Below are 24,907 nucleotides of genomic sequence, written 5' to 3'. Positions count from 1 at the left end.
TGTAAAAGAGACCTATACCCATATATAACAGTAACATTCACAAAAAGCCTGAGCTTGAGTTGAAACGTTTACACATCTAAACATCCACCTCTCGTACGTTCTTGTGTTGCTGGATTAAACACAATGACACATTTCATCTTTCTCCCACATGAATCATCACACAGTGCAAGAAAAGCCCGAAGGACAGCGGGAGAAAAGGAAGTTCGATTTAGAGTAATGTTTGTTTGAGGAGTGCAGCGAGGTGACTTTATTTTTGTGTGGCAGCAATTTAGACTGAATGGGACCTTCGGAGAATTGGTGCACCGTGAATACAATCGAGGGCACGTAGGCTTATGAGCAGAACATAATTCAAAAGCCCATCGGGCGCTCTATCCCTCCTTATTAAGAACCACAGAAGGAGCATAAAACCTGAGAGGTGGAGGCACATTTACCCTGGAGTGCTCCTATTTTTCAGATATAGCATGACATGATTGGTGATTCACATGGTGAAATCTTGTTTTTGGATAGCTATTAGTTTGTTGTTGACGACAGTTTATGTGAAGAAGAGTGTGAAAAATGGCATTGACGCTGCTCAGGCAGGTTCCCCTCAGCAGCAGCAGGAGCAGAGTTTCTAAACCCTTTCAGCTGCCTCCGGAGGACACTCTCGCTCAGCCTACAGTGAACATTTAAATAGCTGCACTTGCAGAATTTCTTGAATGTAAAGAGACATATTACCTCACTAATAAAGTAGCAGGGGTGTACACATAGCCTTTAGATTTTCCTATAATGTAAGAGATTGTGCTGTGCTGCTGCAGTGTAACATGTTTACATGGATGATGGGTGCTCTTCACTCGCCCACTGTCCTCATCGGACCCGTCTGTCCTGCAAGGCAGAAATGCTTTCTCAGCTCCCTCGTGCACACTGTGCTCCTCCTAAAACGCTATTACTTCATTGTCCTTGATACCAGGAGGGAGCTGCAAAACAAAAAAGGCTCAGGCTTTTCCTGGGGCTGATTATACATTAAGTTCAAGTTAAATGGCCCCAGAAGCGGAAGACTCTGCAGACTATGAGGAGTTATAGGAGGCAGGCTGAGCTACATTCTGCCCCTACAAAGACTTTAATGTTGCATCTTGAAATACTGATTTTTTTCCACATTGGATCTCAGGCTGGAGTTTGCCTCTTGAGATAAAGCCCAGGCAGTTTTCTGATTCACCACAAAAGTTGTAAACAGAACTTTCTCCGTCTCTGGTGCTGTTGAGAAGTGAAGGTTGTCCAAAGCAGAGATGTCAGGACAACTGTGGATTATTGTGGATGTACTGCACAATGATGCAATGTTGTGATTTGTGATGGCTACGGTCACCATGCAGGACAGCATCATTTCATCATGAGGCTGCTCCAGTGTCAAGGTGGAGTCTTATATTACTGCACTGACAGAACAAATCCACCAAATTATACGTTCAACATTATCCTCCAGGACATATTTTCTCTGTGAGAACATCTGTCACAGAATATTAGGACCTCTGAATCTTGACCTATATCTTCAGGGCTGGTTCCATTTAAAGGAGCTGTTTGTAAGTTTTGCTATTGCTACATGCTAATGTTAGCATTACCAGCTTTTACTTACCATCTAGAGGAAACTTTGTGAGTTCAGGATCAAACTTTATTCCTTTAGTCACCAACATCTGTCTCCAGAGGTGGAGAGCAACGCTAATGTTAACTCTGTCTTTCTTTTACTGAGGTTAGCATGCTAACCGGCTAGCCTCCAATCTGACGTAGCTCTTCTCAGAGGTCACATTGTAAACTCTTGTCTTGTAAATGCAACAGTGGTTGAAGCTCTTGTCAAGCAACAATCACCACCATCTGTTTCCAGCAAGAAACTATATTTGGACTTAAAATGAGCCCCTTTTGAAGACATGGCTGCCAATGCTCCCATTAAAAGAGGCAGAGAATTGATCCCACTAACAAGTATAAGCCTCATATATCTCCTGGCTTTGAATGAAAACTACTAAAACACATCAATGAGCCACTGTTGCACTGGTTGACTTATTCCTTCGTTACCATGAACACACACACTGGGCACACACACAAAATCTCGATACAGTACAGCCCAAATATTGCGATATATGATTAGAGTTTTGATGGTTTTAGGTTGTATATTTTGTTTCAGATGTTTAAAAAAAATAAATTATATAATTATATTTCCAAGTATAATGTATAATTTTCAGGTTTAAGCGATGCTGCCTCTAAACAGACAGTAGGCAAAGTGAAATGAGGCTCAGCAGCAGAGAAAAACTGCAGAACCACAAAAAATAAATAAATAAAAATTGCATATGGTTGGAAATTTTGCGATATTCAGTATTATTGAGCATCTTCCCAGGCCACACTGTAGTTTTTGCTGACTAAAGAAAATAGATGAATGAGCTCACTGTTGGTTTAATTCCACTAGTGGTTTGCCATTTTAAGTGATGAAGTTGATTTCTGTGAGATCAAACCTCCAAGTGGTCAAACTACCCAGCATGCACTGTATGGTTGTGAGAACCATCATCAGTTGATGTTAACAAATGTCTTTAAAATACATGTTCTGTGTCTATGACCAGAAACCTGCAATGTGAATACTCTCATGTGACCTCTGGTGCTCCCTAATATTAAGTGCTGAGGGAAAGTGAAGGAGGGCATCGCAAATGATTATTTAGACTCCCCGTTGGTCTTTTCATGGGATTTCTTAACAGTAAAAAATATGGAATATGACCAGACTTATCCTTTAAATCACTTAGCTCAGCAGGAGCATGCATTATTATCCTTATTAAGTTCTCACTTTGTAGTTTTCATGACTTGCAGAGAGATTTCTGGGCTGTTGTTGAGCCTGTTTTACAAGTTTAATGAAAGCTAATATTTGAAAACCATCTGCAGTGAAATGCAAAAACCTCTTAATCAACAGAAGTAGCATATCTTGAAGCCAGAAGGGGCTACAGTGATCAATTTATTGACCAGGCTCAATGACCATCAATACCATCCCTCCATCCTCAGCTCCCCTTTGCCCATAGGTAACCATTGATCACAGTGGGATGAAGGGTGAATGGGCGGATTAGGGTGATTTCACAGATTGGTGCTTTGCCAATTGACCGTAGCTCTTAAAGACACAGCACAGAGACGCTGGGTTATCGTCCACTAACTCCAACATTATAAAAACAGCTGTTCATGTTTGGAGGCTCGTGACTGCTGTCAGGATTTCTTTTAAACTCCTCGCTGATGTGAGGACTTCACTGTGTTGATTAGTTAAATTGCACCAATGTTAAAATGACTCTATTATCTATGAACATGTAATCTCTCTTTGCTAAAAGTCATCATCTGGCTGTGAGATGCTGGTGTTGCTGCTGCTGGAAAAAATAAATTAATTTGACTGTGCTGAGGATTTATTCAGCGTGTTTGAAGATAACAGATCCTGTACCACACAAAGATCTGAGGTTGTGTAATATTTCTTTGAACGTTTTAATTCAATCATTAATTCAGTTGCGTTTTTATAGCTTACATTTAACATATATTTGGCGCCATTTGAGTGTTTGTGACAGGACTAACCCTTAACCTGCAGTAAACTGTTCACTGCTTTGGCATCATTTCTGAGTTCAGATTACCAAAGAGCCCTTGGAGAGCACTGAGGAGATCGACTGTAGTTGTAACTCTCCATCACGAGGATGAGCTGAGTGTTGGCCACAGGGGAGCAAACTGGTCAATGAGGCTTTGACTCACATATTAAAGGTCTGTATGTTTGCAGATACTTTACTAGTCTTTCGTAGCTTAAAAGCCAGAAAGGCTGTGGAAACATTTTGGATGGCGGCTGTTGTTAGTGGGTCATGTGTGGGAAACATCAACATTGTTAATTAACTGTGGGGGATGTGACCTTTGGTAAAGGCTCAGTATAGGATAGATGGGATGGATATTTCCATTGTGTCAGGCAGTTTGTTCTTACAGGGAAGGATGAGGTTGTTTGTCTGTATTGAGTCGACTAAATTAACCTGACACCTGGGATCTCAAGCTGCATTTTCACATCAAACACCTGGTTTGTGCTTCACTAAAGCATCTACAGTGCATTCAGAAAGTATTCAGACCCTTTCACTTTATTTTGTATTTTGACAGAATTTTAGAATTTTTTTGTAAATCTATTAAAAAGAAAAAACAGAATATATAAAATATCACATTCACAGAGTGTATGTGGAGCTCTCAGGACCCGCGTGATTTGGGGAGTTTTGTCACTGATCTACACAAAATAACACAAAGTTGTAGAAGCAGAATTTTATAAAAATATTAAAAATAAATAAATAAAAATATTTAAAAAATATATAAAAATATAAAGAATTACAGAATCAATAAAAAGTCATAAATGGACATATTTTTATTCAGGTCTTCAATGCCACTGACAAAAAATTCCATGAAATGATTTTTTTTTTTTTTTTTTTTTTTGCAATAACTCAGTGACATAGTTTGGCTTTACTTGTGGCCAATTCAGCCGACTGAGCATACATTTCAGTGGAAAACGCTAAAGTTGGGAGGCAGATGACTAGACAGGGGTGCAACACAATTTCAGAAATGTCAGTGTTTCTCAGGAGCATATCAGGCTGATCATTATCACCAATATTACTTTGTAAAAATACACCTCACAGGCACTGAAGGGCTGTGAAAACAAAACACGAATCAGACATAATGCAGAGAGCTGCAGTTCAGCATCAATCTGAACGAAAAGTTTTTCTTTTTCTAGTTTTTGTCAGATCTCTTATATTGTTTTTCATAAATAGATAACAAGGTAAATAAAAGGCTTGTGTACATCTCAATAAATAAACCTTGAATCATCGAACAGACAACGCAACAGTGTCGTCCTGAGTCTCCATATTTGTTGTTCTGGACACATGGAATCTGTGGCAGGTACAAGATGGATCCCTCCTGTTGTTCTTGCTGAAGTTTCTTCTATTTTTTCCCTGTTAAAGGTCCTTGTGAAATGAATGTTTGTAGAGTGTGTCGTGTGCTGTACAGATGTAAAAACTCCTCAGGAAAACATAAAAATCAATGATTTGTGCCTCAAACATAAATTGCTGGCAGGGTAACAATAAAACCACAACAATAACAGTACATGAATTCATCCATTAATGAAGTGGACCATTGTGACAATGACACAGTGATTACATCTCTCTGCTCATAACGCAACACAGACCATAGACTTATAAAGGCTCATCTGGAAATGAGAAAAATTACCTTTGTCCTCAGATACAATTCTGAAACTAATACATTCATAAATTAATCATGAATCTTATATGATGATCTTATATGATCCATTTTCTACGTCTGATCTCACTTTTGGAAAAAAAATGTTTTCCCAGGATAATCTCTCTAAAGCTCCTCCACTTTTTTCATTGTGAAAAAAAGTTTTGCCTGGACTGCAAGTGCACCGCTGTGCTGGTAAACCTCTGCAGAAAGTGTTGAAACTCAGTGCTGAGCCCTGACCCTCTGTAACATCTACACTGGCATTGTGGTTGTGCAGCGATTTTACCAGTGGAATAAACTGGAAGATGAAGGGAACAATAAATGCAGTCCGACATCCCAATGACAAATTTATTTCCAGCCTGAGTAAACTTTACATTGGTGGAGAGGTTTGGAGGCACATCAAGACTGGAGACCCTCTAAGTTCAGGAGCTTCTGTCCCTTTTTCATGTGTATTTCAAATCTGTGAATAAAACGTACATGAATGGAAACACCATGAATTAACCAAAGCATTATGATCAAATCCCTAAGTTAGGGTGTTGTGGTCTGTTTACTGTGTTTCGACTCCACCTGGGGACCCTCTCTTTCCCCATATCTCCTGTCACATCTTTGCAAATGTTCACCTTTGAATAAAGGTAAAAATGCTACATTTTTTTTTCACTGGCTGTGGTGTAAAATTACGACAGTCTGAAGTCACATCCTGTTTACTATATAGTGCACTACATTTACCCTCTGCCATTTTACGAATGTCCATATCTTGAAATTTATGGACTATACTGTATATAGTGTCCTGAAATTACCACTCAGAAACAAAAAAACAGTCCCACAATGCAACGTGATGCATTTTATTGATCAGAAAATTACTGTTTTCAGTGATGGAGCAAAAGTCTGAAGTGTCCAAAATCTGGATTACAGAGTGTCTGTATATAACGAGTAGTGAATGAGAATGGAAATGATTGTGGACAGGATTTAAGATAGAGGCTGACAGCAGATGCAACATCACGGTGTATCTGCCACCCACAAACCAAACCTGACAAAAAAAGCAGCAGACAAAAACACACACCAGAGGAAAACAAATAATTCATAAAAAAACCTATAAATACCTAATTAGAAGGAAGGAGCAATTAAATGCAGTGATAAAGTTTACAGAGGCATTATAGACCTCTCTTTAGATTATTTGCACACTGGCAGTAAATGAAAAAACAAACTGATTTGAATTTTCTCTTGCCAGCAGTTTGCAAATTTGGTTATTAACACAACATTATTGTATATAGAGAACGTTCAGCACCATCAGTGGCCAGTTATAGAGCAGGATTGATCCCAGTTGGGAGTTCTCTCATTTATTTATTCAAGCCTCAGAGATCATTGAGGTCTCTCTCATTTGAAATGATGTGGAGATACATAGAAATACACCATTTGAAAAACTATGAAAATAATGAATAAAATTCTCAAAATGCTCAATGGAAGCATTTGCACACCCACACCAATGTCCTTGTTGGACTTGAAGCATAAGACAGTTAGTAGAGCGAGTTTGGTCGGGTCCTGTGGTCCAGTCCAGCGTATATATGTATGTATTTCTTTCTTTATTTATTTTTTATTTATTTTATTTATCTGCTTCAGAGCAAGTTAATTGATTACTGGGTTCCTGCTGTAAAAGAAGTTGTGATTTTTCTCCTCACAGAAAAAGACATTCATGGTTGTAATGTTTAGTCAGAAGTATTTGTCCAACGTACTGACTGAGGGGAAAGACAATAACTGTAATCCTTCTGATACCACTGGTCTGTTTCGTGACACTTCATTTTAATAGAGTTATTTCAGCTGCAGTGTACGTCTGTCTTTTTCACCAGTGCTGTATAATACATCATATCCCCTTCCCCTATAAACTCATAATACCAGTGTCTGTGCCACATCTTGGCAGCTCTGTCTAAGCTCACTGTCTGACAGCTCTGCACTGCAAAACCCTGATGCTGAGACATTCATCAGCGCCGGGGAAACATTTGTTTGACTTAACAATAACAGTGTTTTTATTGATTTGCTGTCGCTGTGAGTTGCTGCTTATGAGAAACAGCACCCTCCGAACACGCAGCCTACTCATGCATACAAACGGACACGCGCTGTACATTCAGACGCACATTCACTTACTGTACACACACATTGTTACTGCAGAGCTTTGTAGTTCTCTGGTTCTGATGTTGTTCTTTTTTTTTTCCGTCTCATGAACTGCAGTGATAAAATATGGCAGAGCTCAGGTAAAACCACTGCTGACTGAATGTTTGATGGCTCTGAATTATCTCTGGGTTTAATCCTAAGGAATATCAGATGGAAGCTTCCACCTGTTTGTGCTGAAATTGAATTAATTTGAGGAAGTGAATTCTCTGCAGTTTTGGTGTCCTCGGGTGCATCTAACGAGAAGGTGATGATTAAGACCTTGTTGGAGAAAACTAATGTATGTGTGTGATGAAAAATGTTTCTTGTTATTTCTTGTGGTTTTTTTGTGTCTGTGAGTCTGGTTTTGTGTATTTTGTGGTTGTTTTTGCGAGAGATGAATACATTTGCTTGTGCTCTCTCTCTTTAACACAGGTATCCTGTGGTCCAGTCCCACCTTCGTCCTTCACTGGGTGTTTTTTTCTGGTGATACAGTTCAGTGTCACATCAGATTACGATTCATCGCTCTTGTTTTGGCTCAAGGTAAGCTGCTGCATGTTGTGTCTCTGGGTAATGATTTTTGTTCCTTGTGTATACAGAATATACACATATTTCTCTAACTGTAGCTCTTCTAGGCTTGAAAAAAACCTCCTGTTATTGTGACTTGTTAGTGTTCACATGAGTCTAAGGGCATGGCTACAATCCTCACTATTATCATCACAACATTTAAATATCAAAAATTTGGTTCTTTTCTAATTTTTTCACGTTTTCAAATTGGATGAATCTCTAACCATTAAAGTGATAGTTCGGATTATTTGACGTGGAGTTTGACATGTGAGGTACGTGTGTTACCTGCAGTAGATTCAGATCAGAAGCAGCAGCGGCGACTTGTTACAGTTTATTAAGGTTAACTTTATTAAAGTTTTATAGTGAAATAAAGAAAAGGAACATTTAACACACAGATCACTGAATTGAGCACCATAATCTGGGTTATATATGGGTTGTCTTTTGTTCTTTGATGTAGTGTTATCCACATTTCTCTGTCTCTGGCACTGTAAATATTTCTAAACCGTGACCAGAGGTTGGATGTCATCCTTATGGACATTAATTTTATGACTCTGGAATTCATTTTGGGATAGTAAAAGCACCCACTGATACAAATCAGTCTGGAAAGTCTTTTGCTCTGTTTACAGTAATTCTGCTTCATTGTCCCACCCACACAAACATCTCTTCCCTTGAGACTCATGATCATCAGCTTTCTGTGTTTATTCCTGTCTCTATAATGGTTTTCTGCTGGATTATAAAACTATATTATTGTCATGTACATGCATGACACACGTCTCATGTAGGTAAATTGTCCAGTTAATATATGCCTGTGAATACCTGTACAACAGTAACCACCTTTTCTCTGCTTGAACGTTATGCTGGTAAAATAAATTAAATAAACTGAAGGTTCAGTAAACGATCATAACTAAAAATCACAAAATCACATCACAAAACAAACTCTTTGTCGGCCACTCCTCTGGCCTCCGTTTCGCCCCCCATTAGCCCATGCTAGCATTGCCCTAATATGACAAAACTGACAGTTAGCCAGCTAGCAACTTAATATCTGTAAAAGCAATTTAGCTAATGTTATCATGCTGCTGTAGCTGAACATTATGTAGCATCAAGTTACTGACACATGGAGGAGAAAACCAGTTCTGAGTCCAGCTGGAGCCTCTAGCAGCTCGTAGGGTTCTCCACCTCGTTAAAACCAGACCAGGACTGGATCCACGGTTGGGCTGGAAAAGAAATTCAGCCTTAGACTGATCCACTGAGACCAGCCTGCATGAATGACACTGATGGAGCTGGTAATAACTTTAAAAACTTTCTGGATGTTTTGACAGTCCACTGGCCGACTGAGATTTGAGCCTGTAGTTCCCATGGCCGGTCCCCCTGTGTCTCAGGCCTCATCTCTTTCTTTGTTGGAGGCTTTTTTTAGATGAAAACATGGCTCTCACCTGCATGCTGAGTATTGCACTGTGCCATCTTGTGTGTGGGCGGTCCCTGTGTGATTATTATGTGGGGAGGGCCAACGGTTTAACAGCAGGGACACACATGCACGTACATGCTCATGCACATGCACAAACATGCACGTGCTAACCTTGATTGTTCCCCTTTCTGTAAGTCGCTTTGGATAAAAGCGTCTGCTAAATGACTGAATGTAAATGTACCAGACGGGCTAATAAAACAAAGACCTGAGAAACTCAGATTACATCACACACAAAGGGGGTGTGGCTTCGTTCTCTGCTCAGGATGCCATCACTCCACTACATCTTTACATAGAAAATTTGTTTGCTGCTGTTTTATTGTTTAAAATCTCGTTTTAACCTTTAAATATTGTCAGAAATGAAAAACATCACGTTGAGAAATACCTTTATGCTTGGCCATCCTTGACCCACCACACACACTCAAACACATCTGTCTGTCACAGCTTTACTATGCAATTATCATCATTATCGCACTTTTGTCAGTGGCGCAGTTGTTTGTCAAACTCATCAGAGGCTGATTCACTGCCTCACCTGAATTCTAAATGTCTGCATCCTGTCTCCACACAGCAGTTACCTGTAAGAAAAACAACAAAAAACAGCCACCCAGCTTGTCTCCGTGTCTCCTCATGGTTTCACTCATATTACACCTAATGAGAACACGCCATCGGTTGTCCACAGACGAACATCATAATGTCATTCCTTTTACGGGGCAGTGTGTGGGCAGGAGAGTTTGGCTCGTACCTCCTCTGTCACTCAAGGGTTTATTCATCATCACCATGATTTTCCAGAGCTGTCAGTGTGTGTGTGTGTGTGTGTGTGTGTGTGTGTGTGTGTTGCTGAAATGGCCCAATGGCATGAGGAATATGTCCACTGTCAAGTCTTATGTCACTGTCAGGCCCACAGCTGCCGTCAACAACACACCCAGGAAACATTCACTGTGCAAACATTCTGAAGATGTGGGCACCTGAGTGGAGACGTTCGTCTTTTCTGAAGAAATAAAAGTCAGTGCTAATAATTTTGTCAGAAATTTCCATTTACATCACCTTAAATTCTGCCCCTGCCTCGTGGCCCTGGAGGAGGTAATGAATGCAACAACAACAACACCTACAGGTTACGTTAAACATTGCTCAGATTTAGCAGTTTTGCCCATTTGAGGAAAAAAAATTGACAGTTGAAGTTCAGACGGATGTTTCCCTGCGGCTGCTTTCATTGTTGTACCTGATGTTTATGTAAAGCAGCGAGTGATTTTTTTGTGGAAACAAGATTGGTTGTGTCAGCTACACGGCCCCACATTGAGCTGTTCCTTGCAGGGCTGTGATTCCTGATTGGCATTCTCAGCAGTACACGCGTGCCCTGCTATTTTGTTTTTTTGGATAGAGTACAGGAGATTTCATCTTTTCAGTGCTGTTTCCTCCTGACGCGCCTTCAGCCTCCCTCCCTGCGCTCCACGGAAAATAACAGTGGATCTCCGACAGGAGCAGGAGTTTCTCTGCCTTGTGAATCGGGTGTTACACCGTTCACATTTGAAGAAATCTCCATAATTACACCCCAGTTGTGTTGCTTTCCCTGTTGCTCTTTGTATGATGACATTGCCCACTGACAGCGACACAGCCGGCTGATACTGTTTTTAAAATTGCAGCTTGTATCAGTTTTCATTCATTAGTCCCACTGATTAATTTTTATCAATGGTCTGCTCTGTGTCACTCTTGTGAATTATAGTAATTACATTTATTTTCTTCTGCAGTGCAGCGCTGCATGCTAACCTTTTGGAAAATGGCGGCAGAGAGGTGGACATTTTCTTTTATGCATTTTTTTAGTTTGCATGCAAGCTTTGGATTTGTTAAAGAATGACAGATGGTGCAAAATGACGATGTTATCAAAGCCTTTACTGTGGAGGGGGCAGGGTCAGAAGCAGAGGGGGGGGTCTCTGGCTCAGTTAGACCTGTTTTTTAAGAGATGGAGAAGGGAAAAAGTCTGAAAAGGTCAAAACTCCAGCAACTTTTGTGGAGTCAGGAACAACTTTGTTGTGAGACCAACTCGTTTTAGCCTCAGGTTCAACGAATGGATGAAATATCAGATTTAACTGGTTGACTGTGATGTGATGAAATTGGATGTAATTCAGTTTGATACTGAGAAATGTGTCAACAATTTGTTCATTTTGAATTTGATTATTCTGCAGTGTTGAACAATGAAATGAGGAATTGTTGCCTTCAAAGACTATAAGAGATATGTGTGTATTCAGTGGGGATAACTCATCCATCCGCTCCCAACTTCCCAATCTGTCTGGTTCTGAGGCGTTTAAAACAAATTTATACTCCTTTCATGGATTTTTTTTTCTCTAATCTTTGCTGTTTAGTAAAATATTGGATAATTTTATCTCTTTGGCCTCAATCAGTTATTGAAATGAAACCATGTGAGAAGTTTTGAGGGAGAACTGCTTGGATTTCATAGACACCTGAATCATGACAAGGAACCTCTGTTCTATAAACCTGGACTTGTATTTAAAGAAAAATCTCAATCATAAACATAACTAGTAACTGCAGCTGTCAGACAGGTGTCAGATGGTGGAGTAAAAACTACAATATTTGCCTCTGAAATGTGGAGTAGATGCACGTAAGTGGCATAAACTGCTAATACTTGAGTAGAGCACAAAAAACTCAGAAAAATGAAACTGGCCCAACATATGTCTGGATCCTCGGCCCGAGTCTGGCCCATATACCTCCACATCTGGGCAGATCCTGGCTGTTATCCTACGGAAGATTTTCTGTGTGTGTGCCAGAAGTGGTCCAGATGTGGAAGTATCCATACGTAAAAGTAATATATGTACATATATTAAATTCACATATTTGTAATATACATATAAAATAAAAACATATATAATTATATATGAAACCTATTATAAATTAGCAGGGATGCAGGATGATATCAGCACAACATCGGTATCGGCTGATAAAAGCTTGAAAAGTTTATTATCGTGCTCTTGGCATGAATATTTCAGCTGATGTGCCTGGCACAGAAGAAACAAGCTTCAGCATCTCGGCGGCGTGGAAGTAAACAGAAAGCAAAGCTGCTATATGCAATACTTATAAAGCACCAGTGATGCGAGGAGGGGTTTCCCTTGCACTTGCTCGTGCAGCAAGACTGTGAAAAAGCACAGATGCTGATTTTTGTGCAGAAAAACCTTCTTCTCCTATTAAAGAAATCGCCACAGACCACTCTACCAGTCGGCTGAAGTTATATATAATATAAAGTGGGATCTCAGGACTGATCTGGAGGTCAGGTGCTTTTATTTTGTGCACTTTAGAGCAATGTTTTCCTGTTAGTCTGTCAACTACTTTGTCTGGACAGTCTCAGAGGAAGGCTCATTCAAACCTGTTCAAGTAGAGGATAATCTACCTTTTTATATGAAACTGTATGTCACTTAATAACATATTGCATCTCTTTTATTTTGTGCATCATTGAGTTCACTGTCAGTAGGTGTTACTGTGCTGTTTGCAGCTCACACAAAAGGAGCTTGGTTTTAAATTTGCACCAAGAAGGTCGACTAGTCTGCAGAGGTTTTTTCAGCCTCATTCATTGTACTTTCAGGTCTGGATGTCAGCTACACTGTGCGCTTCAATTGTGTGATTTTTCTGTAGACTGTCAATGACAGGATTGTTTCAGGGGAAGGATCGTGCAAACCTGTCCATGAATGTGAAGATTTATACTTTTTGTTGAAAATGTTACTTGAAAATAGATATAGCATTTATTTCAATTTGTTCATTAGAAAGTTCACTGTCTGTCACCTGGCTGTTACAGCTGTTATTGTGACAATCATTGGGCTTTAGTTTTACAGTTGCTCTTTTAAGCCAAAAATGAATGTGGGATTAATGTTTGTCTCATCCACATGGAAATGATTTATTTCCTCATGAGTGAATTTCTATATTTGTTAAAGGTACATCTAGAGTAGAATCTAATGCTGTGTCTTGTTTTATGTCTATATGTAGGCCATTACAAAGAATATGCAGACTTTGTGTTTTCTGTTCAATGAAATAGAAAAAATATCAGTATTGACATCGGCAATCGGCAAAAATGAGTTTGAAAATATCGGCATATCAAATATTGGCAAAAATCCAATATTGTGCATCCCTAGAAATTGGAATAATTTTCATATATTGACATATATGTCCAGCCCATACAAATATCCATGTTTATGTATGTATGCTTAGACATACTGTATTATATCGTAGACATATATGATATAAATATATATCTGACCCAAAGCCTGTTAATATATGTTTATATTATACACAGTAGGTTCCAAAAGTCTGAGACCACTTTCCTGGAATAGTTGTTTTAATAAACTTATATAGAAATTAAATACATATCGTTAACATATATGGATATAATATAATAACATATAATATATATGTGCATATATAAATTTTACCATGGGTATTTCATATGTTTTTATCTTATATCTCCAGGGGATGTATATATGTGATAATAATATACAACTCTTATATAGGGACATATTGGTCATATATTACATTGAGGATCTGATATCATGCTGTATAAGGGTCAGATTCAGGCCATGGAACCAGGTGTATACTGGGCCAGAAGAAAACGAGCAGGTAATCCAGAGCAGCTGGATTTATTTTTCTATCATCACTGTACTTGAGTAAAAGTACTTTCTACCACATAATGGGATCAGGTGCAGTTATTTATAAAGATTTTTTTTTTATTCAAGGTTTCCCTCCATGTTTTGCCTTCCTCTTGTTATTTTTGGAGAATGCAGACAAATGGCCGCCTGTTTTTTAATCCTTGATGACAGCGTTAAGTTTCTCCCTCCTCCTCTCATCATGTTTTTTCTTGTAGGACACTGGAACTCTTTCTTCTCTGGTTTATGAACACATCATCACAGCCTGTTAAAGGTCAAATCTTGTTCTCTCTGCTTCCCCAAGGACACAGGGAGGAGGACGATGGGGGCAGGTGGGGTTTCCCCCCAAGCCCTGCTGTGGCTCTTCCTCTTTGGCTCCACCTCTCTGGTGTGGCCCCTCAACCCTGATGACCCCAACGTGTGCAGCCACTGGGAGAGGTCAGTTTCCCCAATTCAATCTCTTACCTCCAGTCTTCACAGTGAACTAATGTGCTCCGCGCCACAAATCAAGACTAAGAGGTTGCCAATAATCAAAGGCAAAAAGGAAAAGGTTTACTCCTGGGGACACACTGAGGCTGTAAATTCAGACCAATGGTAATGTGACTGCCTGAGTGGCCTCAGCTCACTGTCATTCTCTTATGAGAGCAGCTCAAGTGCAGGTGGTGTGATTGATAATCTCTCAGTGTAATCAGCAGGAATTGTGGAAATTGATTTTATCTTTGATGACCGTTAGAGTCGCCACTATTTGATAAAGGTTCAGAAACCTTTATTCAAAACAAGTGAGGACAAGCTCTCGGTGTTAGGTGCTTATTGCTACAGTACAGAAAGTGTAGAAATCAAAAGGTAAATTGTCTCAGGATTTTTGAAAATCCTAAAAGTTTGTGTTTTGCAGGAAAATAAAATAAAACTCATAAAGTTCTCTGAAAGAATCGATCCCCTTGAAACCTTTTCCATATTTAAAGAATAGCTGTACAAGGACATGTTGTTTCCTGGGATCAATACTTCACATCCTGATGATTTGTTTTTTAAAGTAAATGTTATTGACTTGATCGTCATGAGAAATGTGATGTTGAACTTTTAGAAATATTCAGTCCTACTCCACCACAGTGCCACTTTGACTTTTCACTTTTCTTCAAACCCTCCAGAGTATTTGGAAAAATCTTTGAATTTCATGTTGTAGTGAAGGAGTTTGGTTTGTTAATAATTCCAGTTTAGAAATTAGAGTGCATCTGTTCTGATCAACTGTCTCTAGACTTTTCTATGTTATTTTCCTGTCTCTGTAGTTATGCAGTGACTGTGCAGGAGTCGTACGCTCATCCATTTGACCAGGTCTACTACACCCGCTGCACCGACATCCTCAACTGGTTCAAATGCACCAGACACAGGTATGGACACATTTTTTCATCAACCAGTTAATAATTGTAAATACCAGAACATACTGATAAATGTCCTTCACAGTCTCTTAAAGTCCAAGGTGACAGTGCTGTGTTTGTTCCTCACATCACAGAAAGTTTGGTGGTTTATCTCAATAAGTGACTTAAAGAGTAAAAGTAACTTGACAGGTCACAATAAATTCCTGGTCCCTCTCTATAATGTGTATTATGACTGAAGTGATTTTATTTCTTTCAAAGAAAATAGAAATTGTAGAGTAGTAGTAGCTACTGTAGTAGAAATACAACAGTTGAAATATTGCGACTAAGCTTATAGTTTACAGTGTCAATATACTGTAGATGTTAAAACAAGATTTAGATTATGTAACTATGTCCATGAATTCTGGGTCAGATGCAACATGTATGAGACATGTATGTGACATTAAAACAGCTGTAAACTGGAGGAGCCACGTTCAGGCTGGACCTGGGTCTTAAGCTGCTCTTTCAGGAAATAAATCAAGTTGCTGTTGATTAATTCCCCGGTGATTGACTGATCAACTAATCAATGACTAAACCAGGCCTTCTCTAACTTACAGGCTACAGCTACATCTACACTATTACATTTTAGTTTTAAAATGCATCATTTTTGTTGCGTTTCCTCCTCCGTCCACACGACTCCTCAGTTTTCAAGCCCCTGAAACGGAGACTTTCAGAAACGCTGTTGGACCCGTTTCAGTTTGGAAAGTGTGGGGCTGCGTTTTATTCTGTCTTGTTCTAAACCAGAGACCAAATGTATTTCACTAGACCTGTGATGCTCCTGCTCCTGTCTCTACTCCTCGTGGAAATCTAATCAGTACAGTAAAGGAAGTAGTAGGGAATTTTTTTTTGAAAACTAATAGTCTTACGATACTCATTTTTAACACCTTAGTTAAAAAAATCGAAGAGTTTGTTTCACCTTTAAAAAGAATATGTATATATATTCACAGTCTACTCTGTATCTACACTGGGTTATATCCTGTTTACTCAGGCAGCACCACAACCGTAAACCTCTTGATGTCATCTACCACAGAGCCTTTCAATGAGCCACTGTAAATGAAAAGGTCAGAGGTCATCACTGCTATCCAGAAGGTGTTGTGAATAAATCCAGGCTGTCTAAGCTGTTGAGATATTTAACATCCTGACTTGAAGTCAGAGTGAACAACCATGACACCAGATCTCAGTGATGAGCTGCAGTGAACTGGAGAGATGCATTCTGGGTAACTGGGTAGCTATAATATTTGTCAGTAGTTACAATTTCTCACATAAAGACATTAAAATATTAAATATATTAAGATATTTAACTATATTGTTACCTGTTTATACACCAGCCTCCAGTTATTTGTGTCCACAGGAGGTTTTATAGTTGTATTGCAATATGTTTATTTATTAATTGTTAATATCCTGTTTATAAAAGCTGAATAATGGTGTTCTGTTCTCTCTGTAAAAGAGATCCTGAACGTTCATGATTAAATAAAGCTTTTACAAAATGTAATTGTAAAGTAAATTTATATTTTTTATTCGTTATCTGAGCCAGCTCAGACCTTATGTACAGGATGTGAAACCTGATCTGTACATGTTTCTGCTGCTGAGGATCAGAGGCAGTCAGACCCACGACTGTCTGCTACCCGGCCCTGACACTTCAGCACTGCCTGATGTGGTCATTCTGATGAGCGACTGTCAGCGTAGCAGCTTTAATGATCACATTAAGCTTTATAGCTACGAGTTTAGCTCCTGCAGCTGAGAGCTGAGTCATTGATCTTAAACTGAAATGTCAGAAAACATCATCGTCCTTGAATGAGAGGGAGAAACTCTTCACTGTTTAAGTGTCGCTCGTCTTTTAGAAGTGGAGGGAAGTGACCACATTTTTAGAACCTTATGTTCTTGAATGGCCTCATTCTGAGTAACATGTGACCTGCTGGTTTATTTATTTATTTATTTGTGAATTTGGGTTAAATCAGTCTCCTGATAAGCAAATGTGAACTGAGTAAAGTAAAAATGTAACCTGCTCAGAGCACATGAAAAAGTTTTTAGCGTTTATTTTAATTTAAAAAAAAAAAACTCAGTGTCTGTTAATTTAAAAAAATAAAATAAAATTTGAAGTGTTGATCTCCATCAGAAGATATATTTGTGGTTTTAAGAACCAAAACCACCTGTGTAGTTTTACATCTCCTCTCTCAGGCTTCTCTCTGGAGCTCTAGTAACAACAGGTCAGTCAGCCAATCAGAGGAGAGGATCTGAGCCTCTCTCCTGATTGGCTGACTGTTTTCTAAGTGATTTAATAAAAATATAGCAGATTTCAGGTAAACACTCAGAGAAACCAAATCCTGCAAGGTTGGATGGTGGGTCCAGGTGGGCGGGGCTTGGGGCATGGCTGAGAGCAGTGACTGCTTTGTTGTGACATCACAAAGTTCCAGAAGTCCTGACGGCTGGTTTTAAGGCTCAGTGTCTGAATACAGGCTGTGTGCATTTCTCTGTGGACTGAGGCTTTGATACTTTCACAGTATTAATATAGAACCTAGACCTGCTTTATAATCACAAACACATGGACATCTACCTTTAGACTGGATGGAGCTTTAACAAATGGTAAAAGTTTCTTGTGTCTCTCATGTTGTCACTTTTAACACATAAAATTTTCTGGTGGAAGAATTTTCTCCTCAATGTTTCAGTGTCCATAACACTAACAGCCACAGTTTCACAGACGAACAAGCTCTAAAGATTAAACCTCCGTCTCTCTCTCTCTCTCTCTCTCTCTCTCTCTCTCTCATGTACAGGATCAGTTATAAGACCGCCTACAGGAGAGGTGTGAGGACCATGTACAGGCGACGCTCTCAGTGCTGCCCAGGCTTCTATGAAAGTGGAGACCTGTGTGTTCGTAAGTAACATTTTCAGTTTGGATGAATTCAGCTAAACAGACTCTCACACAAATAAAAATAAGACAATAAAACAATGTTGTGTGACCCGACAAGGTGAAGGTTCTGCAGTTTTAATGTTTCTTTGCCAACATAAAGTCAATTACATTAAACTTCAGAGAGTGTTAATCATGGCAACAACCATAGAATATGTCATCACATCAGAAATCTCAGCCATTCTTTTTATATTTATTTCATCTTGTTTTTTTATTTTCAGCTTCTCAAAATTTCCAAAACAGACAGACCAGCTGATTATAACCAGTAAAACACTGAATTAATTATTTCCACATTTAAAATCAGTGATTCACCGACACTCTTTGGTGACACAGCACGTCTCTCAGCGTCTGGGAGCTGAGCTGTCGAACATTTACTCAGCTTTTTTCTCTGATGATTGGAGATCCAGACGTCTGACGACTAAAATCCTTCATCTGGTTCAAATATAGAGTTGAAAACAACCAAGGTGTGAAAAGTGTATCTTAAAAATGTGAACTGGATAAAAATCAATTTTGAGTTTCAGGCAGGAAACGACAACACTGACACATGAGCACAGAGGATATGATGTCATTGAATATGATGTCATTGACAGGCGACCGGTGAAACTGACCGTTTTCTCCGGTTTAAGAATTGATGTAAACATTTAGGATAATGTAAGAACACAACTCAATAAGATATAGAACAGAGGTCAAGTTGTTTCTAGACATTTTAATGTGGAAAAGTTACAGATTTGAACTTCGACACCAGAGAACGTGTCTTTGTTTCAGATGCAGTCATAGTCAGCTTAGATCTGAGCTATCGGCTTCTGATGTAACAACATAAAGGCCAAATAAATGACTGAGTTCACTTTCTGACTGAAAAGTTAATACATGCTGCTCTCTCTAAGCGGAGTATAGCTGCTGTGTTAATGCGACAAATGCACATTGGGTTTGAACAAATGGCAATAAAAACAAATCCGACATTGCTGCTTCCTCTTAGAGCTGGATATGAAAGAATCCCACCACAGGGGAACGCGTGCTCCGCATAACGTCTCTGCCACAAACAAAATCATTTTCCTGTCATCTGCATTGTTATTTTCAAACTTTTTCCACTTGATACACACAACGTATCCAGGCTTGTTAAAATTGCAGTGTATCTTGTGGAACAGTGATTCAATCTCAGTCGTTATCTTTTCACTTTGCGCCAGGCGGTTATCTGTATCTGTTGTTGGAGCTGTCAAAGTTAGATCAATCCCGCTCTGGATCCATTTCTACTTAAAGTTTGACCACAGAGAGCTTTGAAATAAACATATTTGGAGGGAAGAAAAAAGTAGAAAAGGGTCTCAAACACAACCTCAAACAAGCTGCAAGCCAAAAAAAACCCGTCTGGTAATAAGGAGTCAGACATCAGATATCTCCACTCTGCAGAGATGCTGTTTGTACAGTAGCGTCTTCTTCTAACGTGGAGTGCTGCACAGGGCAAATCAGGCTATGGCTCTTTCTTCCTGTTGCCTCTTATGTTAAGAACAGGAAACAAAAATACATTTATGTAAAAGAAAATGTGTCTTTATCAACAGATGAGGAGAATGTGTCTGGAGTTTAGCTCTATTTGCTGCTGTGTGGGCTGGATCTTTGAAAGCTGGAAAGTTTGGTCAGTGAGATAAAACTATATTTCTCTGTGAAATTATTTTTGTTTGAAGCTCTCAGTGATTTCCCCGTCAAAGAGAAACGAAGCGACACATGCAGTTCTTCGTTTAACTGTGAACCTTCAGCTTCTGTTCTTTACCACACAGTTATAGTAATGATATTGTTTTTATAATGTCTGCTTCATATATATGTGCCTATATACACATAAATACAAATATGTGACTATATATTATACTTTCTACATCATATATTCACAAATTCCTTATTATTATTATTATTATTATTATTATTATTATTATATACCACTGACTCCTAATTAAAACAAACACACTACCCACAACATACCCTAGCCAAGTGGAAACACACTGTGATGTCACCTATTGGTTTGTGAATACTGTGACACAGTCTGTCAATCACATAGTAGCCCCGCCCCTAATGTATCCCCTGCTTTATGGTCTATTTGCCTCTAAATGGGACCATAAAAAAATGAACATCATGTTGTGTTGAAGAAGATTTGAAACTAGAGACTGAGACAATAAACTCATCAGGAAAACATTTACTGAGGTAATAAATCAGAGAGAAGTAGAGACATTTTCCCATAGACTTCAATACAATCTGACTTCTTTTTATAACGGTCATTAAATATACAGTCTATGACCCTACTTAATCCAGTCTTCACCCCAGTTATGTCAACTTTTTGTCTTTTATGTTTGATGTTTTTCATGTTTTCTCAGTCACCATTTTTTCCATGTCACTCCCTGTTTTGTTATTTCACTAATAAAAACAGAAAAAGACACGTTAGTGTTTAGGGTCTCCTGGTGAAAGGACGAACAGTTTTCCTGTGATGAGGGTGAAGTAGAGTTGGGAGGTGATCATACAAATCCTTTAACAGACTGAGTGTGTGTTTTTTTAAAGTTCATTTTTATTACAACACTTCTTCCATGTTCCTCCTCCTCTGTCCGTCCACCTGTGAGCAAACGCAGACACGCTAGATAAAAAGTGAGACAGTAAAAATAAACGCTTTAAGTTAAAAAGTCCAAAATCAACATCCGAACGTGTCAGAGGAAAATGTAGCTGTTTTAGGGGAAAAATAAAGTCAGTCTCTATGTCGTCCACCCTCCTCGGTCCAGCAAAAGAAATCAATTATCCAGTCTAGATGGTAAATTCTATAGAGCAGTGTTTCTTATTGTGGAGAGGAGGTGAATGGGTTTGCCTGAAGGGGGTGGGGAGGGTAAAGGGGAGCGTATTGTGTGTCTTTATTCAACATCTGCTTGTAAACAACTTTATTAGATTCTCCTCGGGGACATAGACAAATACCCCTCACTCCATTGTGTGACGCCACACACACACACACACACACACACACACACACACAGCCCTGCTCCCATCAGCTGAGTAGTTTGAACGCTCCCTATGTGAAGACGCCTGCCTGCTCCGCTAACATTAATGTCCTCAGACGGGTCTTTTGTTGTGTGATATGTTCGGCCTGAGTTAATTGAAAGGTTCCCTCTGCGGCAGAGAAAGAGGGGGTGGGGGGCTGCTAAGTTGATTAGAGGGCTTTCCTCTTTCTGTGTTTCCTGGCTGTTGTGTCTGCGCCATTTTCCATTTCCTGTTTCTCTGTATCTTTAAGATAAACATGCAGTAATGTGCAGGATGTAGAGCATGTTCATGTGTTTGCTCTGAAACTGAACCGATCTCTGTGATGTTCCCTGCTGGAGGAATCCTTTTGTTATTTTTCAGCTCAGCCTGAGGCCTTTTTATTTCATGTCAGAAAAATGTCTCCTTCAGTCGTCCTCTTCTTCATGTTTGGTCCAACTCATTCTTTCCTCTCTTTATGTGGCCGGAGGCACTGGGCACGTCCATCCCGCTCTCATGAACACGGTATCTCAGGAAGCCCCCGAGGGAATTTCTTCAAATTTGGCACAAATTTCAAGCATGAGCTGATTAGATTTGGGTGGTCAAAGGTCAAAGGTCAGGGTCACTCTGACCTCATTAAACACATTTTTTGCTATAATTATTTAGGCCATATGCTAATTATGACAAAATACAATTAATACATTTTATTAAATTCTCTCAAAGGCTTCACCACAGATTATATGATATATTATTGGGGTGGATGGATGAATATGACCCAGGAGAGCGGTGTTCGATTCCCATGTGACAGTAGCAGTTGATGTTGTTTCTATTATCCATGACCGTTTGTTGTTATTATTGTAACCATGACAACAAAGATCGTCTGATGTTGAGGAAGAGCTGATTTTAACCCAAATCCCAGTCTAAACCTAACCAAGCCATGACCTTATTATAGTAACCATGGCGATGAAGGTAGGAACGGCGCTCAAGCAAAAACACTCTGTGATGCCAGTTAATCTGGTCTCTCTGTTCCTTTGTAAACTCATTTGTATTTTATGAGTCAGTAAAGCAGAATAACATGCATCATAGAGATGTAATGTACCTATTTCACAATAATATCTGTATTTTGATTTTTCACCACAGGTAGTTGGAAATCGCCTTGACTGCCTGATTTTCTGTGTTGAGTAGTTTTTCCATTGCCATTTGTTCTTCAAGCTGCTCAGAAAATATTTTTTAAAATAACATAATTTACCATTAATCAAATGATAAAGAAAGGACTGTAGTTCAAACAAAAAGTAATTTTAAACTGAGTCTAAATAAAAAATGTGATTGTTCTTTAAAAACTGGAGGTGTTTATGTAACGGGAAGAGTTCCAGATAAATATCATGAAAAATGAGGAAGATACTTTATTATCTGTCTCATGTCAAATCAAGCAGAGTGTCAACCAGGTGTCAGTATCACATCATAGTCAAACTTCCTGCACAACACAACAAATCTGTTAAAACTGTTGAAATGTTGTTGAGTTGCTTAATGTCAAAGTATTTAACTTAAAGCTCCACACAGTCTAAAGGTAGATGTCCATGTGTTTGTGATTATAAAGCAGGTCTAGGTTCTATATTAATACTGTGAAAGTATCAAAGCCTCAGTCCACAGAGAAATGCACACAGCCTGTATTCAGACACTGAGCCTTAAAACCAGCCGTCAGGACTTCTGGAACTTTGTGATGTCACAACAAAGCAACTGTCTACACCTGTTTTATCCTTTAGCCGTTTACTTAGCTGTGTATCACTGCTCTGGCTACAAGCACTTCCTGTTTGCGACATCCACCTGGATTACTTCATACTGAAGGGAAATCTGAAATTACAAGTCGCTCCTTTTCAAAAATACAATTTTTTAGGAATTTTGTTGATGAAATTCATTATTTGACTTACTTTTAATTCTGAGAGGAAGTTTTGTTCGTGTCATATCGTGTCCGTTAGGTGACAGAACATTTGAATTTTGTTGATAAATGTAATGAGTGCATTACCTTTTTATAACTGAATAATGTTTTTGTATTTGTTTACATCCATGATACATACAAACATTTTATATGTGCGATTTTGATATTGAGAGATGAAAAAAAACAAACTGTCTTAGTGAAACATCGTCATGTCCAGAGTACAAGAGGAGAAAGATAAAAACTTAGAACGATTTCATTTTCAGCTCGTGTCGCCCCAGGGTGCCGTGATGAGCCCTGTCGACAGTTTTCTATCAGATCAGAGAGCGTCAGGTGTAAACTTACACTGCTGCTCTGTCTGCTGGTGCTCACAGCTCCGCTCCCGCTCCTCCTGCAGCAGATCAAGAGATTCGAGGGCACTAAAGGCTGCTTCAGCCTGCTGAGACAATGGCTGGAATTAGGTAGTGATTATTTAATTTGATATCTATTAATCTTGTTGTACCCGCTGCTGATGTAATCCTCCTTGTAGCTGTTTCTGCTCCAATCCACAGGATGAAAGGATCAGGCACTCGTTTAATGATTTATCAGCTCTCCTTCAGGATGACAAGAGCATGTGTCTGTGGCTCTTATTAAAATCTGGGGCTGCATTTGTGAGGGAATTTTATCTTTGTCGCTCCGAAAATGTGCTGGACAGCACAAAGATCCCAACCAGAAGTTTATGAAGAACTTTATACTCTTAATGAAGGCAGAAATCTGTGGTTGGTACAGACGTATTCTCACTTTGAATCCCCAGCGTAAAGAAGCAAAACCATAAGTTGTAGAAATGAAGGAAAAACTACGTGAAGCTTTTTGTTTTTACACGAGCACAAATAACGTCCGATGGTTTTTACCTCATTATGATGTTTCAGGTGCTGTGAAAGCAGCAGTGACGTCATCCCCCCCTCATTTCATCACTTTTCTGTTTACAGTGAAACTAGACAATGACAAATGACAGCCCTCTGGAGAGCGGTTACCAACCTGTTCAAACCTAAGGTTCTGTGGCTTGGATTCAGTTTGTACCAGACAGCGAGGGGGATAATCAGCTGTCCCGTGTCAGTACATGGTACATATCTTAAACTAGTTGGTCTCAGGGAGACCCTCTGAAGAAGTAGTTTGGTGTAATATTGTCACAAAACATGTGAGCGGGGACGTTTGAGTGACAGGTTGGGTCATCGAGGCCTCTGGTTTGTTTCCATCTACTTTTTAATGAGTTGTTTGGTTTTACATTTTAAATAACTTTTATTTATTCATATTTCTCAGTTCAGCAGCAGTTAACAATAGAAACAACAGCAATGACAGACAGAAAAAATACAGTACGGTTTAGAGATTCCTCATGCTGAGAGAAACATAATGTTCATTCATATGTTTAATGACAGAATGAACTGTCATGTTGTTGTGGAATCTTTTTATATCATAAAGCATCGCAAAGATTCACACATCCAGGCTCAAATAACAACAACTGATGTGACAGATTTTTTTTAAAGTTTACTTTTTGGTCTTTTAATCTTTCATGGATGGAGTCAGGAGATGCACCACCACATGCAGATTATTAGCAGACACTACAATTTACAGATGTCCCCTGAACACCTCACTTGCAGA

At 39.1% G+C, this 24,907-nt stretch overlaps 1 protein-coding gene across 11 annotated transcripts in view; it reads left to right on the top strand.

Annotated features, from left to right (window-relative positions):
- Nucleotides 1-24,907, top strand: part of LOC139628234 (multiple epidermal growth factor-like domains protein 11) — a 138,973-nt gene that overhangs the window by 21,297 nt on the left and 92,769 nt on the right. For all 11 annotated transcript variants that reach the window (XR_011692725.1, XM_071489717.1, XM_071489716.1 and 8 more), the window contains 4 exons: nucleotides 7,810-7,917; nucleotides 14,348-14,481; nucleotides 15,327-15,428; nucleotides 18,224-18,324. Coding sequence is in view for 10 of the 11 variants with exons in the window: in XM_071489717.1 (XP_071345818.1) it covers nucleotides 14,366-14,481; nucleotides 15,327-15,428; nucleotides 18,224-18,324 (319 nt within the window). In the remaining variant the exon portion in view is untranslated. The remainder of the gene's footprint in view (nucleotides 1-7,809; nucleotides 7,918-14,347; nucleotides 14,482-15,326; nucleotides 15,429-18,223; nucleotides 18,325-24,907) is intronic.

This window comes from Trachinotus anak, unplaced genomic scaffold (assembly GCF_046630095.1).
Source record: "Trachinotus anak isolate AG129_WGS33_773 ecotype Australia unplaced genomic scaffold, CSIRO_AGI_Tana_v1 ptg000011l, whole genome shotgun sequence".
Lineage (NCBI taxonomy): Eukaryota > Metazoa > Chordata > Actinopteri > Carangiformes > Carangidae > Trachinotus > Trachinotus anak.
The sequence above is the reverse complement of the archived record's forward strand: the minus strand, read 5'-3'. Positions and strand labels throughout refer to the sequence as shown.